Source organism: Cardiocondyla obscurior, linkage group LG26 (assembly GCF_019399895.1).
Source record: "Cardiocondyla obscurior isolate alpha-2009 linkage group LG26, Cobs3.1, whole genome shotgun sequence".
Taxonomy (NCBI): domain Eukaryota; kingdom Metazoa; phylum Arthropoda; class Insecta; order Hymenoptera; family Formicidae; genus Cardiocondyla; species Cardiocondyla obscurior.
Window position 1 is genome coordinate 950,671 of NC_091889.1, and position 15,571 is coordinate 966,241.

At 30.2% G+C, this 15,571-nt stretch overlaps 3 protein-coding genes across 6 annotated transcripts; 2 read left to right on the forward strand and 1 right to left on the reverse strand.

The window, feature by feature from the left end:
• Positions 1-150: 150 nt before the first annotated feature.
• On the forward strand, positions 151-6,126 carry Mus301 (mutagen-sensitive 301). Of its 2 annotated transcripts, none has more exons than XM_070672748.1 (15): positions 151-1,980; positions 2,048-2,223; positions 2,309-2,485; positions 2,580-2,679; positions 2,772-2,965; positions 3,095-3,240; positions 3,335-3,569; positions 3,643-3,783; positions 3,856-4,264; positions 4,352-4,509; positions 4,608-4,703; positions 4,787-4,960; positions 5,062-5,175; positions 5,261-5,395; positions 5,866-6,126. In XM_070672748.1, the coding sequence occupies exons 1-15, from the start codon at positions 1,215-1,217 to the stop codon at positions 5,899-5,901; spliced, it is 3,057 nt and encodes a 1,018-aa protein (XP_070528849.1). In that variant the 5' UTR covers positions 151-1,214; the 3' UTR covers positions 5,902-6,126. The 2 variants fall into 2 exon arrangements, with proteins under 2 accessions (XP_070528849.1, XP_070528848.1); XM_070672747.1 differs by lacking the exon at positions 5,866-6,126 and adding an exon at positions 5,476-5,843.
• Positions 6,001-7,851, reverse strand: LOC139112013 (uncharacterized). The gene is made up of 4 exons (XM_070672756.1): positions 7,555-7,851; positions 6,654-7,447; positions 6,347-6,583; positions 6,001-6,279 (listed from the first exon to the last, which is right to left on the reverse strand). Exons 1-4 carry the CDS (start codon positions 7,573-7,575, stop codon positions 6,066-6,068), a joined length of 1,266 nt encoding a protein of 421 aa, XP_070528857.1. The 5' UTR covers positions 7,576-7,851; the 3' UTR covers positions 6,001-6,065.
• Positions 7,852-8,210: 359 nt separating this feature from the next.
• Positions 8,211-15,316, forward strand: LOC139112011 (WD repeat-containing protein 26). 3 transcript variants are annotated; one of them, XM_070672753.1, is made up of 12 exons: positions 8,211-8,475; positions 8,539-8,788; positions 9,195-9,443; positions 9,733-9,892; positions 10,513-10,683; positions 11,111-11,284; positions 11,397-11,585; positions 11,725-11,991; positions 12,155-12,300; positions 12,381-12,589; positions 12,728-12,916; positions 13,042-15,316. In XM_070672753.1, exons 2-12 carry the CDS (start codon positions 8,775-8,777, stop codon positions 13,095-13,097), a joined length of 1,824 nt encoding a protein of 607 aa, XP_070528854.1. In that variant the 5' UTR covers positions 8,211-8,475; positions 8,539-8,774; the 3' UTR covers positions 13,098-15,316. The 3 variants fall into 3 exon arrangements, with proteins under 3 accessions (XP_070528854.1, XP_070528852.1, XP_070528855.1); XM_070672751.1 differs by having other exon boundaries at positions 8,211-8,788; XM_070672754.1 differs by having other exon boundaries at positions 8,212-8,788; positions 11,400-11,585.
• The last annotated feature ends 255 nt before the right edge of the window (positions 15,317-15,571 follow it).

A 15,571-nucleotide genomic window follows, 5' to 3' on the forward strand; every position in this document is an offset into this window, starting at 1 on the left:
CTCTCGCTAGGCCACATTGCAGTATGTTGCATTGCACTTGAGTTTACGTGATCGTAGATTTAATTTCTCAGATAGGCGGAGAAAGCCCGCTGGAAGTAATAAATTCTACGCCGAGCTGTATGCATTTTTTTTTAAATAGAAGGTCGCGAATTTAAATGACAAAGCGTAGAGTCATGTCCAATAATGAAAACTAGGTGATTTAATGTCAACCGAGACACGGACTTTACATGCCGCTTGTATTTTTCCATTATTAATAGCATATGTACAAGTTGTACCTGGAAACAGAAAGAAAGGCAGTAAAAAGAGAAAACGAGTAAAATATAATAATCTTAATCACGAAGAGGTTTACCGCGGCTTCTTGCATTTTCCTTCGTTCGTCTCGAGCGGAAACGAGTATCCCAACGTGAAATGACATGTCGAGAGTCCGGGATCTCGGCCATCTCGTAGTTATCTGGACTGAGAAACAGTTAGAAAAGAGTCAAATCTAACGGAAAACATTCACCATATGCTGCTACATACAAGGAACACGTTCGACAGCTATTTACGTAGTACTAAAGCTTTGATAAGGCAAATCTTATTTATCGTGAGATACGTACTTTTTCTAAATTAGACGAAGACGCATATACGTGTCGAATCTAATCGAGACGAACGTTATTATTAAAAAGAGCGCTCCCCTTGGTGTTTTCTTTACATACGTTATTTAACGTGCTTAATCGATTGCCGTATGTTAAGGCCTCGTCGGAAAGTTTGCCAAATTGTAATTGTGAAAACCTAAAACAATTTAATAAAGGTGTAATCGTTACTCTTGAGAAAGATGTAGGACATTTACTTAAAGTAAAAAAGTTCTGCCTTTGTTTTTTGGTTGCGTTTATTATGGTCTACTCGATATGGGGAGTAATTGATCCTCACATCGACGTTACCCTCAGCACCATCTGCATTTTTTACGCGCAACTCGGTCCCCGAAAACACGTCGATAATGCAGATCGAGTACACTTTGAAATAATTGAGCAACAAAATTCGTATTTGCAAGAATCTTCCCGGTGTCGAGCCCAGTCGAGCCTGCTATACAAAGCGAAGAAACAGTTGATAGAAAACGTTAACTTATCGGCCAATCAGATTTCTTATTCGTATGATTCGTATTTCTGTCAACTGTTTCACCGCGTTATTTGTCAATAATCGTCAGGCAGAATGCAAAATCTATTTGAAGAAGGAATATGGAGAGATCCAAGTCGCCGTACACGGTTGAGTCCTTGTTACTGTTAGACGATTCGTTATTGTGTAATATACAACCTGACAATGGGCTGCACATCACTTCAGATACATCCTCGCCTTACCCAGAATGCAATGACTCGATGGCACAAGCGCCAAAAAGCCAGGTGCAGGCACTCCAGACCCTCCAGACTAACGTGACAGATCCAACGACAAGCTCTAAATCTAAAGTATCGCCCAGTGTGTCTCCCGATATGAATCAATGGCAGGACAGAACCTTGATGGATCAAATATTCGCTCAATTTGATTCACAAAAAGAGGAGGAAGTTGTTTCAGAGAGTTGTAATAACATCAGCAACATTGATATGTTTGACACATTTTATAAAGAGGATGTACAATCTGAATTAGGTAACATAAATCAAAATGTTGAAGGAGCATCTTTAAATCAATCTTGTAAAAATGTATCACCGCGAGATGATTTGATAAATGTATCGTGTTTGCACGTTACAAATTTTGGTGAATATACCTTGGAAGATGATTCTTATGTGAAAGACAAGGACAAAGAAAAATCGCCAATCTTAAAAATCAAACCTAATATTTCGATTAAGAGTAAAAATGCGAAGAAGAAACTTCGTTTAAACGATGCCGCGTTAATGTCAAAAGAAACAAACCGTGAAACTGAAGCTTCTGTAAATTATTCCTTTTTTTATGGTTTATCAGATACTGTGAAAAAAATAATACAAGAAGTCAAGGGAATTTGTGAATTATATCGTAAGTATGCAATTTTAAATCAAATTTAGAAATAAAGACAATTTTTAATTTTTTTTTTCTTACATAGAATGGCAAGATGAATGTTTAAAATTGGCTATTAAAATGAAAAAGAATTTAATTTATGCTTTGCCAACAAGCGGCGGCAAAACTTTAGTTGCAGAGATATTAATGCTTAGGGAGATTATATGTAATAAAAAAAATGCTGTTTTTATACTTCCATATGTAGCTTTAGTGCAGGAAAAGGTATATTTTTAAAATTAATATGTTAAAGCATTTATATGAATTAGTACATGTAATTAATCAACTTCCATAAACTTTATATGCATAGGTTCAATCAATGGCTGTATTGGCATTAAAATTAGGTTTTTTAATTGAAGAATATGCAAGTACAAAAGGTCATTATCCACCAATCAAACGGCGACGAAAAAACAGTATTTACATTTGTACCATAGAGAAGGCATTAGGACTTGTAAATAGTTTAATTGAAACGAAACGTTTATCTGAAGTAAGTTAATTTGTTAATAACTTTTTATTACAGCTAGGTTATTTATTTAATAATACTTTTTTAATCTAAAAGTTTCTCATTGAAAATATTTTAGATTGGTATTATAGTTGTTGATGAATTACATTTGCTTGGAGAGTCTGGAGGAAGAGGAGCCACATTAGAAGGGCTTTTAACAAAAATAATGTTTTTCAGTAGTAATTATAGATATTTAAACTGTTATTTAAAATTTACGAATTGTACATGTCTGTATTGGTTTTTTTTTTTTAATATATATTTTTTTTTTAAGGTATACGTTTGATTGGAATGAGTGCAACTATAGGTAATTTAAACGAAGTTGCTCAGTTTCTTAACGCAGATACATATTCTCAAAACTTTCGACCGGTTAAAATAATAGAATATGTGAAATGTGAGAATGACATATGGACAATCAATTTAAATAGTGAGGATTTGTTAATAGATATGAACACCAATGATTACAAGGTACAAGATGGTTTTATTTAATGCCATTTTTGCATTGAAAGATTATATTATATTAAATTAAATTAAATTAAATTATATTATATTAAATTAAAATATAATATATTTAAAAAAAATTAATTTACTATGAAGTACTCAGATGATAAAGCAATGCTAGATCCAGATAGAATTGGAGGTATAATAATGGAAGTCATACCGAATGATTCATGCCTTGTATTTTGCTCAAGTCGAAAAAACTGCGAAAATGTGGCTTTATTATTAGCCAAAATTTTGCCTAAGTAAGTTTATTTTAGTTATTTAACATTTTCTTTTGGAAAAGTTGTATTAAATACGTACGATTGTATTGTAAGTACCAAAATTTTAATATTGTAGGAGTTTGTATAATCACAAAGTGAGCGAAAAAGAAACCTTGTTAAACACACTTAAAACTGAAGAAGGATTATGTTCTATTTTAAAAAAAACAGTCAAATTTGGTGTGGCTTATCATCACTCTGGTCTTACATCGGAAGAACGGCGTTTGTTAGAAGATGCATTTAGGGAAGGTACTCTATGTGTGATATGTTGCACATCGACTTTAGCTGCCGGTGTCAATTTGCCAGCAAGGAGGGTAATTCATCTCGTAATTGATAATGAGATGACTAATATTATTATAGATATTAATTTTTTTTTTTTTTTATTAGGTAATATTACGTAGTCCTTACGTTGGTAATCAATTCTTAAATTTAAGTAGATACAAACAAATGATTGGTCGGGCTGGTCGCGCTGGTATGGGAGTTTTAGGAGAAAGTATACTTATCTGTAAAAAGTCAGAAATCACTAAAGTAAGATTTTGAAAATAAAATGTATAAGTATAATTAATTATTTTAAAAGCTGAAACATATTTTACATTATAGGTGAAAAATCTCTTAACTTCTCAAATGGATGACTCATTAAGCAGTTTACATATAGAAAACGATAAGGGACTTAACAATCTAATTTTGAGTGCAATACAATTAAACATGGCATTAACTAGGTCTGAATTGCATAAATTGGTAACTGCAACTTTACTTAATATTCAGCAAAATAGAATAGGAGTTGATTTGAAGCAAATCACAGATAAAACAATAACGGCGTTATTAAAATGTGGTGTGATACAAGTAAAAAACAAAGGTAATAATACTGGAAATTCTAATGTTACTGTCGTCATTCCATCTCAAGAATCGACGTGTGTAGACAAAGAAATTAAAAAGGGAGTAAAAACAGTTACATTTACAAATAAAACTGAATTTCAGCTTTGTGATTTGGGAAATGCTGCATTGAAAGGTAAAGCAATATGTTTTTTTTTTTTTTTTTTTTTTTTTTACTTTTAATTTTTAAATACATCGTAATGTTACGATAAATTCGTTATAGGGCCAATTGATTTAAAAACTGCATATACGTTGTATGATGATTTAAAAACGGCTCAGGAGCATTTGATTTTAATTAATAATCTCCATCTTTTATATCTTGTTACACCTTATGATAGTATATCGCAAATTACTCCTGTTGGCAGTATCTACCATAATGTGGTAATATTATCTATAATATAAATAATTAAAATATCGATTCTATATTTTTAAATTTTGATATTTTAATACGGTTGTTAATATTCTTTATATTTTTTAAGATAATGGATTTGACCGAAAGTCAAATGCAAGTTGCTAGACTTCTTGGAATAACAGAATCTACGGCAAATAAATTACGCGACGGTATAACGCCTAAGGTCAGTTTATCACTGAGTAATAAAAATTATAATTAAATGTACTTTTTTTTTTCTTTTACTAAATAAACATTAATTATATTTAGTCTGTCGAGAAGAGAGTAATTGACAGATTTTACGTGACATTAATTGTACATGAATTGTGGAATCATCATTCAGTTTATTTCGTTGCTGAAAAATACCAAATTAATAGAGGAATTATACAAAATCTATTGCATACAGTTTCGATGTTTGCATCTTCCGTAGTCCGATTTTGTCAGGTAAATAATTAAATACTTATCAATATATTACGGTGTATATAATAATTATTACGGTGTATGTAATAGAAGAATTCAGTATCGATCTAATTTTTTTTTTATAGGAATTACCTGAGTTTTGGACATTCACCGAGATATTAAATACATTTAGTAAAAAACTATCTTATTGTTGTCCACTGGAACTGGAAAAGTTGATGGAATTGCCATCAGTTAAAATAGTAAACTTATTAATTTTATTTTATTTCACATTATGTTCATACGTTATGTCTATGTATATCGTTATTTTATTAATTTTGTTTATAGGGTAGAGCTCGTCAATTTCATACAGCTGGATATAAAACATTACAATCTATAGCAAAAGCCAATGCTACGGAAATAAAGGAAAAGATTCCATATTTAAGCGATAAAATAGTTTCGCGAATTATAGCTGCTGCAAAAGTAAGTTATACTCATATATGTATATCGACAGTTTTCTGCTTTTCGTATTTATAATACTAATTGTTTATGGCAAATTACAGCTTTTAATATTGCAAAGAGCAGAAAATTTAAAAGATGAATGCGAAGATATTATGGATGGTATAGATTTTAGTCAAATAGATACATATATATAAATATTAATATTTATTTAAAATGTTTTTCTTAAATTAATTCTACAAATCATTTAAGGAGCTTTAATTTACATTTGGTGAAAATATAAATACGATTAATCTTTAAAGAATAAATTTAATTATATGTATATAAAATCTCGTAAAATTCAAGTTGTATAGTATGTGTGTATAAAAATTGTATATTAACACAATGAGCCTATAAATATTCTATCGATGTCGGTTAAAAAATTAAATTATATTCTTGTAAACTTTTTATAATATAAATTAATATAAAATTATTGTAGGTTTTTTATTTTCTAGAATTATAATTTGTGCCTAATGGAGCAACGTGTTTAAAAAAATAGCACATTGTTTAAGCAGGTACATAAAGTAATTATCCAAATTATGTTTGATATAAGCTTATTACGTAGAGGTAAGAGTAATATCAACAAGTAATATTTGGAACATTTTTTATATGTCATAATAAAATGTTATTTTACATAAAACATGTAATAATACATTTATCTTTTTTTATATAAACATGATTTTAATGTAATTAAAGGAAGGTTTTTTCTTTTCGTACTTATATCTTCTTCTTTTTTGAAATCCATGAAATAAAACAGGTTGTGAGAAAAGTCTTTCCATGTATTTTTGAAACCATAACTACGCAACAGTCTTATAAACTCCATGACATCATGAAATCTGCTTTCAACTTCAGCTATCTTCAAGATTCCACTATTTATTGGAACAAAAGTATTAGTTTCTTATATTATTGTCACTAAGAAAATATATGAATACTCACTTGTTTTTAAGAACTCTATTGGCTTCTATTAGATAATCATTGAGATTAGATCCCATTAGAGAAAGGCAAAACACGATAACGTTAACGCTGTTCATGAGTAATGGAGTATGAGCCATATCGCAAGTTTTCACTCTGTCATTCAAAGCAATGAAATCAAACGAATGTACTGTATGAGGAACTGAGGCTGCAAGTCGGGCTTCACCACATCCAAAATCAGCAATTACATTATCTTTTGGCCTGTAATTATCAACACTATAGTATCCAGACTTGTATAAACTCTTTTAAAGGCAAAACAGAATATACAAACAGTTTTTTAATTGATGATATTATAACATCCAATGGATTCACTGCCCATTGTTCAAGTTGCTGATTATATCCTGTATGATAAGCCATGAAAGCATCAGGATCTGTTTTAAAATAATGCTTTGATTGTGAACTTTCATTGTTATATAATATTTCATTTATAAATCTGAATCTAGATGCTCTTAATTGTGCCATCATTCTATCTCTTAAAGGAAGCTGTGTAGCTTTTGGCTTTAGCTGAAAGTTGGACTTATTAACAAGCATTTGCTTTAACTGTGTGACACTTATTTTATGCTTGTTTATCTTTAATATTTGATCAGGATTTACTTGCTGTTCTTCTGTTTCAATTGATACCTGTTTCATTTTCTTTTTATTTATCTTCTTATGTTTTTCAATCTTTGTTTTTTTATGTTCTAAATTAATATTTTTTGTAGAGTGTAAAGTTTTCTTTCCTTTTTTTGCTTTATCAATTTTCACGGTATCTTTATTTGAGTAATCGAGCTCGTGTAGATTTTTCTTTTGTTTCTTACTTCTCATTTTATTGTTTACACTAACTTGTACTTTCTGAAATTTTTCTGATACTCTTGTATTATTTTTTGGGCATTGTGTTAAAACATCCAATCCTTTTCTATTTTTTATGTCAACTTTATTTCTAACATCCTGTTTTTTTTTCACGTTACTACTTTGTACTTTCGTATAAGTTTCTTTTACCATTTTGTTAGATGTACTTAATTTTTTCAAATCCTTTTTATGTGTACCCTTTAGAGATATTATATTATCGTTCTTCCTCTTCTGTTTCTAAAATAAAAACCAGCAAGATTTTATATGGCAAACTTAAAATGATGGAAACAAAAAACATATATTGAACATTATATTATTTAACAAAGTAAGTAAATATTGGTTACCTTTACAGTGGATACTTTCATATTTTCTTACGTCTTCAATGTAACACAATTTAAATTTTGATAAAAATATATTTAATTAATCGTCTTTGTGTACGAGAATTCGAAGAAAAAAAAAAAAAATTGTTGGTGGTGTCTAAAAACAATAATTAAAGAAATACCGTAATGAAAGACTGACCACGAGTGTCACGATTCTGTCCGGCCATGTTTAATTAATGTTTATTCTAAATGACATAGACTGGCGCGCGTGAGTCGCGCGACGTGACTTCGATTTATCGCGAATCTGTACATATAATGAATACGTCGTGATATTCGTTGATTAGATCACTCAGTTGTAATTTTCGTAATTACCTTAAAGAAATTAATATAATTAGCTACGATATTATAACTACGATCAATATAATTAACTACTATTTAAAAACGAGCGCGAGCAGTCTAAACATGGCCGTATTTGTTCAGCCAATCAGAACCAGCTTTCTCGCAAACAGTTGTCCGTTGCATTGCTTTCTACGCGTTTTCTATGGGAATTGGGACCCCTTTGATTTCACAGCTCGCGATCGCAACTGTGTATCACGAAACAGTGGCTTTGCCGTGGACAAAGAAATCCGAAAAAGCCGAAGTCAGCGGAACGATTGACAGCCTGAGTATGCGACGAGCGGATGTAGTAGGCGCGACGATCGCCAATCTATCTGCAAAGAAGAGCACGACGTGACGTAAACGACGGATCTAAACAAGTATCAGCTGTGTTGCAATCATTGTTCTCTGGATTGAATATCGGTTTTCGCGGATAGATCCGAGTTTTCTCCACGGCATCGCCATCGAGTCCTGGGGGAGCTCGCGGAAACGGCGGGGATAGCCACGGTGGCTCACGCCAAAGGACAGCGAGGAAGCACCAGCATTTTTTAAGCTCCGACGGGACAAGTGGTGAGAGAAGAGGAAAAAAGCAGGGGAAAGCTAGGCCAAGCTCTTTTTTTCCGTTTCTAACAGCAATCGTGGCTGCGTGCGTGATATCACCCCCAGCCCCAAGCCCGTGCCATTATTCGCCAACGGTTATCCCTGGGAGACAATAATAGTGTGAAAAACGGGGCGGTACGCGCATAAGCCTGGCCTCGAGCAGCGAGTCGGACGACGGTGGACTCGCTCCGCCACCGCGCAAAAGGTCCCGTAGTTCTGTACCGGCTACTCTACGACCAGCGGACGAGCACCACTCATCCAGTCCAGACATGGATAATTATCGGTAATGTATTATATTTTCAAGCACTTTTCCTTGTGAGCGTGTCAGCGTAATTCTACCCTACATATATACATCCTCGAAACATATTTAGATTTTTGCGTTTCCTTTCTTATATGTTCTTTGTAGAATTTTTATTTTTATTTTTATTTATTTTTTTTTTTTTATAAAAAAGTTATTATTTATAAGTTTTTTATTTTACTTTTCAAGGTAATTATAGTTAGTTTTAAAATTAAAAAATATTTTATATTGTTAAAAAATATTTTATATCGTTAAAAAATATTTTATATCGTTAAAAAATATTTTATATCGTTAAAAAATATTTTATATCGTTAAAAAATATTTTATATTGACTTTAATATCGGTTTCTTTTTAAGTTAACGTGGTGGTATTGTTGCGGGAAATGTTTTAGTATGCACGACAGTGTAATGCAACAGCAGGCCTCAAATGGTGGTGTATCTTCTGGACTACAACAGAATGGAGCTAAGGCGGATTCTGGTGGGCCTCATGCCAATGGCAATCTGTTACCAGAATCAGATAGTGATATTAATGGTGTTAATGGAGATATAAATCAGAGTTTGGGACCACCGAAAATAATGGATAAAACTAATCAGGACATTGTGAGACTCATTGGACAACATTTAAAAACAGTCGGTTTAGAGTATGTATCATTGTTAAATTTTAGAGTTAACTTTTAATTTAAATTATTTTTTTAAGTAAGATATTTTATTCTTTTATAATAAATTAATTACAAAATTAAAAGATGTACATACATACACATACATATGAAATATGTGTATACACTATTATACAATAATTTTTATATTGCCAGAACAAAATGTTAAAATGTAATAACGATAAATGATAACTTTTTGTTTATTCATAGATGGCAAAAAATTGTAGCTTTTTACGAATTATATACAAATAACCAAAAAAAAAATTACTTCTAGCCGGACAGCAGATTTGCTAATGCAAGAGTCGGGATGTCGTTTGGATCATCCCGCTGCAGCAAAATTTAGACAGCACGTTATGGATGGTGACTGGAATAAAGCAGACCATGACCTCAATGAACTTAAGTCTTTTTTAAATAGTGCAAACCAGAGTTTAGTGGTAAATATCTTTTTTATATAATTTTTCTAATAGAACGTTTTAAAATATTTGGGCATTTTTATATTTTTTTTTATTAATTATGTAAAAAAAGAAAAAAAGAAATAGAATAATTAACATTAATTGGAACAATCGTATTATTTAAAATAAATAGTACAAAATAAAAATTAAAAATACTTTTTAGATTTTATGTTATTTGAATAATAAATTAAAGTAAATCACTGTGGTTTGATTAAAAGTCAAAATAATATACTGAGAATTAAATTAATATGTAGTACTAATAAGTGGTAATTAAAACTTTTTAGCAACATTGTGTATATATACATATATATTTTTTTTTTAATTGATAAAGTCAAAATAATTAAGATTATTTTGCTTTAATAAAATTTTTTATTCAAGTGATATTTTATTAATATGATTCAATCAGCATTGGGCAAAATTTTGTAAATTATTTTTAGTTACAATTATTATAAATATATACATATATAAATAATACATATACTAAAAAATAAAATAAAGAAAGACAATAAACAATTTTAGGATGCGAGAAGATGCAGACAAATTTTTATTGATGCAATTAATATTTAATTGAAAATTTAATCAATGTTTCTTTTCGTCCGCAGGAGATGAAATTCTTACTGCTAGAACAAAAATATTTAGAATATTTAGAAGAAGGCATGGTGTTCGATGCGTTGCACGTATTACGCAATGAACTTACACCTTTGGGCCATAATACCGGTCGTGTTCATCAATTATCTTTATTTATGATGTGCAGTGGACGTGATGAATTACAGGTATTCCATATATTCGCTTTAAATAACGAACACAGGTTATGTACAATATTTTGTTAAACTATAGGTATATTTGCAGCAGTGGAGGTTTCCGAAGGAAAGCCGCGTTGAGTGACAGCGTTGTGCCGACGTTTCGCAAACATTGCAGTTCGCATCATAATATCGGAGCTTCTGCTCCGATGATGCGAACTGCAATGTTTGCGAAACGTCGGCACAACGCTGTCTCTCAACGCGGCTTTCCTTCGGAAACCTTTATTGCTACAGAAGTCAATAGCCGCGTAAGCTTAAAATATAAGTATATTTTATTGAACTATAGGTCTTGTACTAATAAGTTTCTACAAAAGATCGAAGCTTTCTTGTTTTTTAAATGTAGTTGAAAATAATTTACAATTGAAAATTTGATCAATAGCAAATGGACACTTGTTGACAGACACGTGCAGGCTGGGATGGCAAAGGGCCAGCCTCCAGAGCTGCGCTTATGGATAGACTACAAAGATTCCTGCCACCCTCCATTATGTTACCACCACGCAGACTTCATTCTTTGCTTTGTCAAGCTGTGGAAATGCAAAGTCAACTGTGCACGTATCATATAACACATTCACAGGTACATTATCGAATCAAATTATAATTTGAATTAAAAACTGTGTTTAGTATTTTTATATTCTTTATTTTTACATTTTGTTATGTTTGCAAAATAATTTTTTTTTTTTTTAAAGCAGACAAGTCTTGAGAATGTATCTCTGCTTGTGGATCATAACTGTGGCAAGGAGCAGTTTCCATGTCATACCATACAAGTACTCAACGATCATTGCGATGAGGTTTGGTATTGTAAATTCTCACCTGATGGTCTTAAACTTGCTACAGGTTCTAAAGATATGACTGTAATCATATGGGATGTAGACCCAGTAAGTACATATATGTATATATATGTAATATTACAAGTGTAATAAGCCATTAACAATATATATCGTATTTTGTTGTATAATTAATAAATGTATTAATTACTGTATAATTAATAAAAGCAATTTTTTAAATGTAATACAGGAAACATTAAAAGTGACTCATAGGAAAACTCTTGAAGGCCATACATATGGTGTAGCATTAATTGCTTGGAGTCCTGACAGCACCCATCTAATCGCTTGCGGTCCTGAAGATTGCCCGGAACTTTGGCTTTGGAGCGTCGATACGCCTGATTGTGAATTACGCGTGAAGTTAACACAAAACACGGATGATTCATTAACGGCTTGCGCCTGGCATCGAGACTCGAATAAATTTGTAGCAGGAGGCCTTCGTGGTCAATTTTATCAATGTGTATGTTATTTTTAAGAAACAATTAATATTTTTAACATACAAAACTATTTTTTGTAGTTAACAGTAGTTTATATTTTTATTTAAAAAAATTGAAATTTTTGAATTGCTATTTTTGAACATATAATAAATAATTTTTCTCGTTATTAAATTTTAATAAAAATAGGACATGGATGGAAATGTTTCTGATTCATGGGAAGGAGTAAGAGTAAAGTGTCTATGGTGTCGCAACGATGGGAGAACTGTTCTAGCAGCTGATACACATCATAGAATTCGCAGCTATACTTTCGACGATTTGGGCGATGCCACTATGTATGATTTATAATAATTTTATGCAACATATAATATTTCGATTATCTAAATTTTTATGAAATATTTTTACGTCTTTACAGATTACAAGAGGATCATCCTGTTATGTCATTTAGCGTAAACAAAGCCGATCGGCTCGCATTACTTAATGTGGCAAATCAAGGCGTGCATCTTTGGGATTTAGAAGACAAATGCCTTGTAAGACGTTTTCAAGGTGTCACTCAAGGGCACTTTACTATTCATAGCTGTTTTGGAGGAGTCAATCAAGATTTTATTGCCTCTGGCAGTGAAGGTCTGTTCCATATACATAAAAATTAAATAATTTATATATTACGTTATCGTATTTTGTTAGTTTTCTTAAAATAAAAACCATTGATATGTAACATAATTAATACTAATAAATAATTGTTTTCTTTCTATTTTATTACAGACAATAAAGTGTATGTATGGCATATCAAAAGAGAACTGCCTATAGCGACTCTTACAGGACATAGTAGGACAGTCAATTGTGTTTCATGGAATCCCGTTTATCATCAAATGATGGCTTCCGTATCAGATGATTTTACAGTGAGAATATGGGGCCCAAGATCGTTTTCAGATGGAGAAAATGATAAGACAGGCAAGATATTTATACAGCATAATTTTCTAGAATAAATTTTTATTATAATTTTCCTAATGTTACATTAATATCGTAATCTTTCAATTTTTTCTTTTGTTTTTATATTTTATTCTTTTTTTTTTCAGTTTCGCTTGAAACTAATTCTTCAAATAGTAGCGGCTGGCATGAAATGGTATCGTAGCGGACTACAGTGCATTCAGTTCACAGTGTTCCCATGACCTCATGGTGTTCAAAAGACTGTCATACTGACATTTAACTGTCATACTGTCCTGTTGATTGTCGTACTGACATTTTACTGCCTTCTGTAGCAGTTGCTCCTCTATACCTCTTGTCGATCTTGACTATTGTGTACAGAGGTAAAAAAAAAAAAAATAGAGGGATGTATATGTTTAGCAACAACTGCTAAATTGCCTGCAATTATTAAAACCGAAAATCAATCATCAAGCGTAATTATCATGTTTGTGTATACTTTTTTTTTCATAGTACCTTTAAGTATTTTATATTCATCCATATATGGTATCTGTTGTGTTATCTCAATTAAAACTTTAAATGATTTAACGTCAGAGCTAATAATCGAAAATAATGTGACGCAGCATAATACAATATAAAGTAGGTCATGTGACAGAGTAGAAAATAAAGAAAATTCCGTCTTAGGATTGGTGTGTAAAAATAAAATTATGTAAACACAAGAATATGGAATTCATCCACGTATTGGGACAGTATCGTAGAAACACTATGTTTTGACAGGAATTTTGTCAAATTTGACTATAATTGTATCAATAAATATTGTACATAACAGTGTCAGATCTAGAGTTTTATTCTAAGTCGTTTATTGATTAGTAAGTTAAACATTATCTTTGATATATTATGTCATAATTTTTGTCTTTTATTAAGAAACTAAAAATTAATAAATTAATAAAAAATTTCAAATATGTGATCTCGTAATGGGATTACCGGACTTTGTGGATTGGACTGATATTCAAATTTAAACATTTTAGAGAAAAGCAATCTTGTTGCGTTTATAAGAACACATCAAACTATAGAATTTAGAAAGCGATATTTATAAGTGTCTGAAATGGCTTTATTATTTAGGCATTTATAAAGAAGTAATCATATATCAGTTTTTAGTTATAGAATTATAATGATTTGTGCAAGGAAAGTTATCCAGACAATGTATTCATTATTAGGCTGTAACTTCACAGTGAAGTATTTAATACGGATTATAAAAATGTTTTTTAATGACTTTTTTTTCAGTGAAAACTAATTTATTCACGTGTGATTAAACAATTTGAAATGATAAACATGTATAAAATATTTAAAAATCATAAGTGTTGAACTCGTCTTATTAACTGCCATGTATCGAAAGATGCTATCTTTTTCATTATTTATTACATTTAATAATTATATGAACAAAGTAAAAAATACACACACATGCACACATATACTTACATACGTATATATGTATGTATGTGTATCTATAATTACGCGTCTGCACGCATATGCATACACACATAGTTATTTGTACATATATATATACATATATACCTGTGTGTATATATATATATAATATGCAAAATATGTTTCGATAATATTACTTAATAAAGTTCATATATTTGTTTTTTATCATTATTATTTGTTCATTTACAAAAATAATTTATAAAATTTATAAAGTAGAAAAAAGAATTGTAAGAAATATATTAATAAAACAAACACTTCTTAAAATGATATATTGATTGGCTTTTTTCAAATTGTAATATGTATACTCCAAATGCAATGGCAATTAACGGGATGAGTACATAAAAAAAAAATGCAAATTTAATTTAATTATATTTCCTCAAATTAATGACACCGAAAAGTCTTAAAATGAGGGTATAAGAAGACTTAAAAAATGTAGGGTATACTTATATTATGTAAACATGTATAAATATCTTTGCAATATACATATTACTATTAAACATATTTACACATAAAATTTCTGTAGTCAATGATCTTAATATTAATTAATAAGAAGTAAAATAATGTCAATCACTATTATAATTTGCATTTACCTCTGGTGCCTTAGCACTTGTAATTTAATCGAAAAATCTACCAATTTTTGCGCAATTTAAAACTATATTTAATTCTCAAATTGTTAGAAAAATTCTGTAGACTTATGTACAATATGAAAACAAGCTATATTAATTCCAATCTACAAAAATATTCCACAAATCTCATTCGTGTGCAACACATATAGATATCTAAATTTCAACTTATTTTATTCCTGCTTGTATTAGCCTAATTACATAATTTTAATTAGATATATAAACTAATGTGTAATATTAAATATTGAATTGCCGTTTGTCATGAGTTTTTGTATTTATTAACTGTATAATATTATTAAAAAAAAGAGCAATAATAATAACTTCCAAAATTTAAAACTTTCATAAATTAATATATGTAAATGTATGTGTAAATAAGTACGAGAGACTTCATATTATAATCGATAATCGCTTTATTCCTTAAATAAAAATAGCAATTTAACAAACTTTATATTTTCACCTGTTTTAATATTTTATATTAATTTTATTTTATATTACTTACATGTCCTCTCGGATTAAAACTTTTTTTTTACAATTTTATGTTTATAAAATATAAGAAATAATAAAAAAAATATAT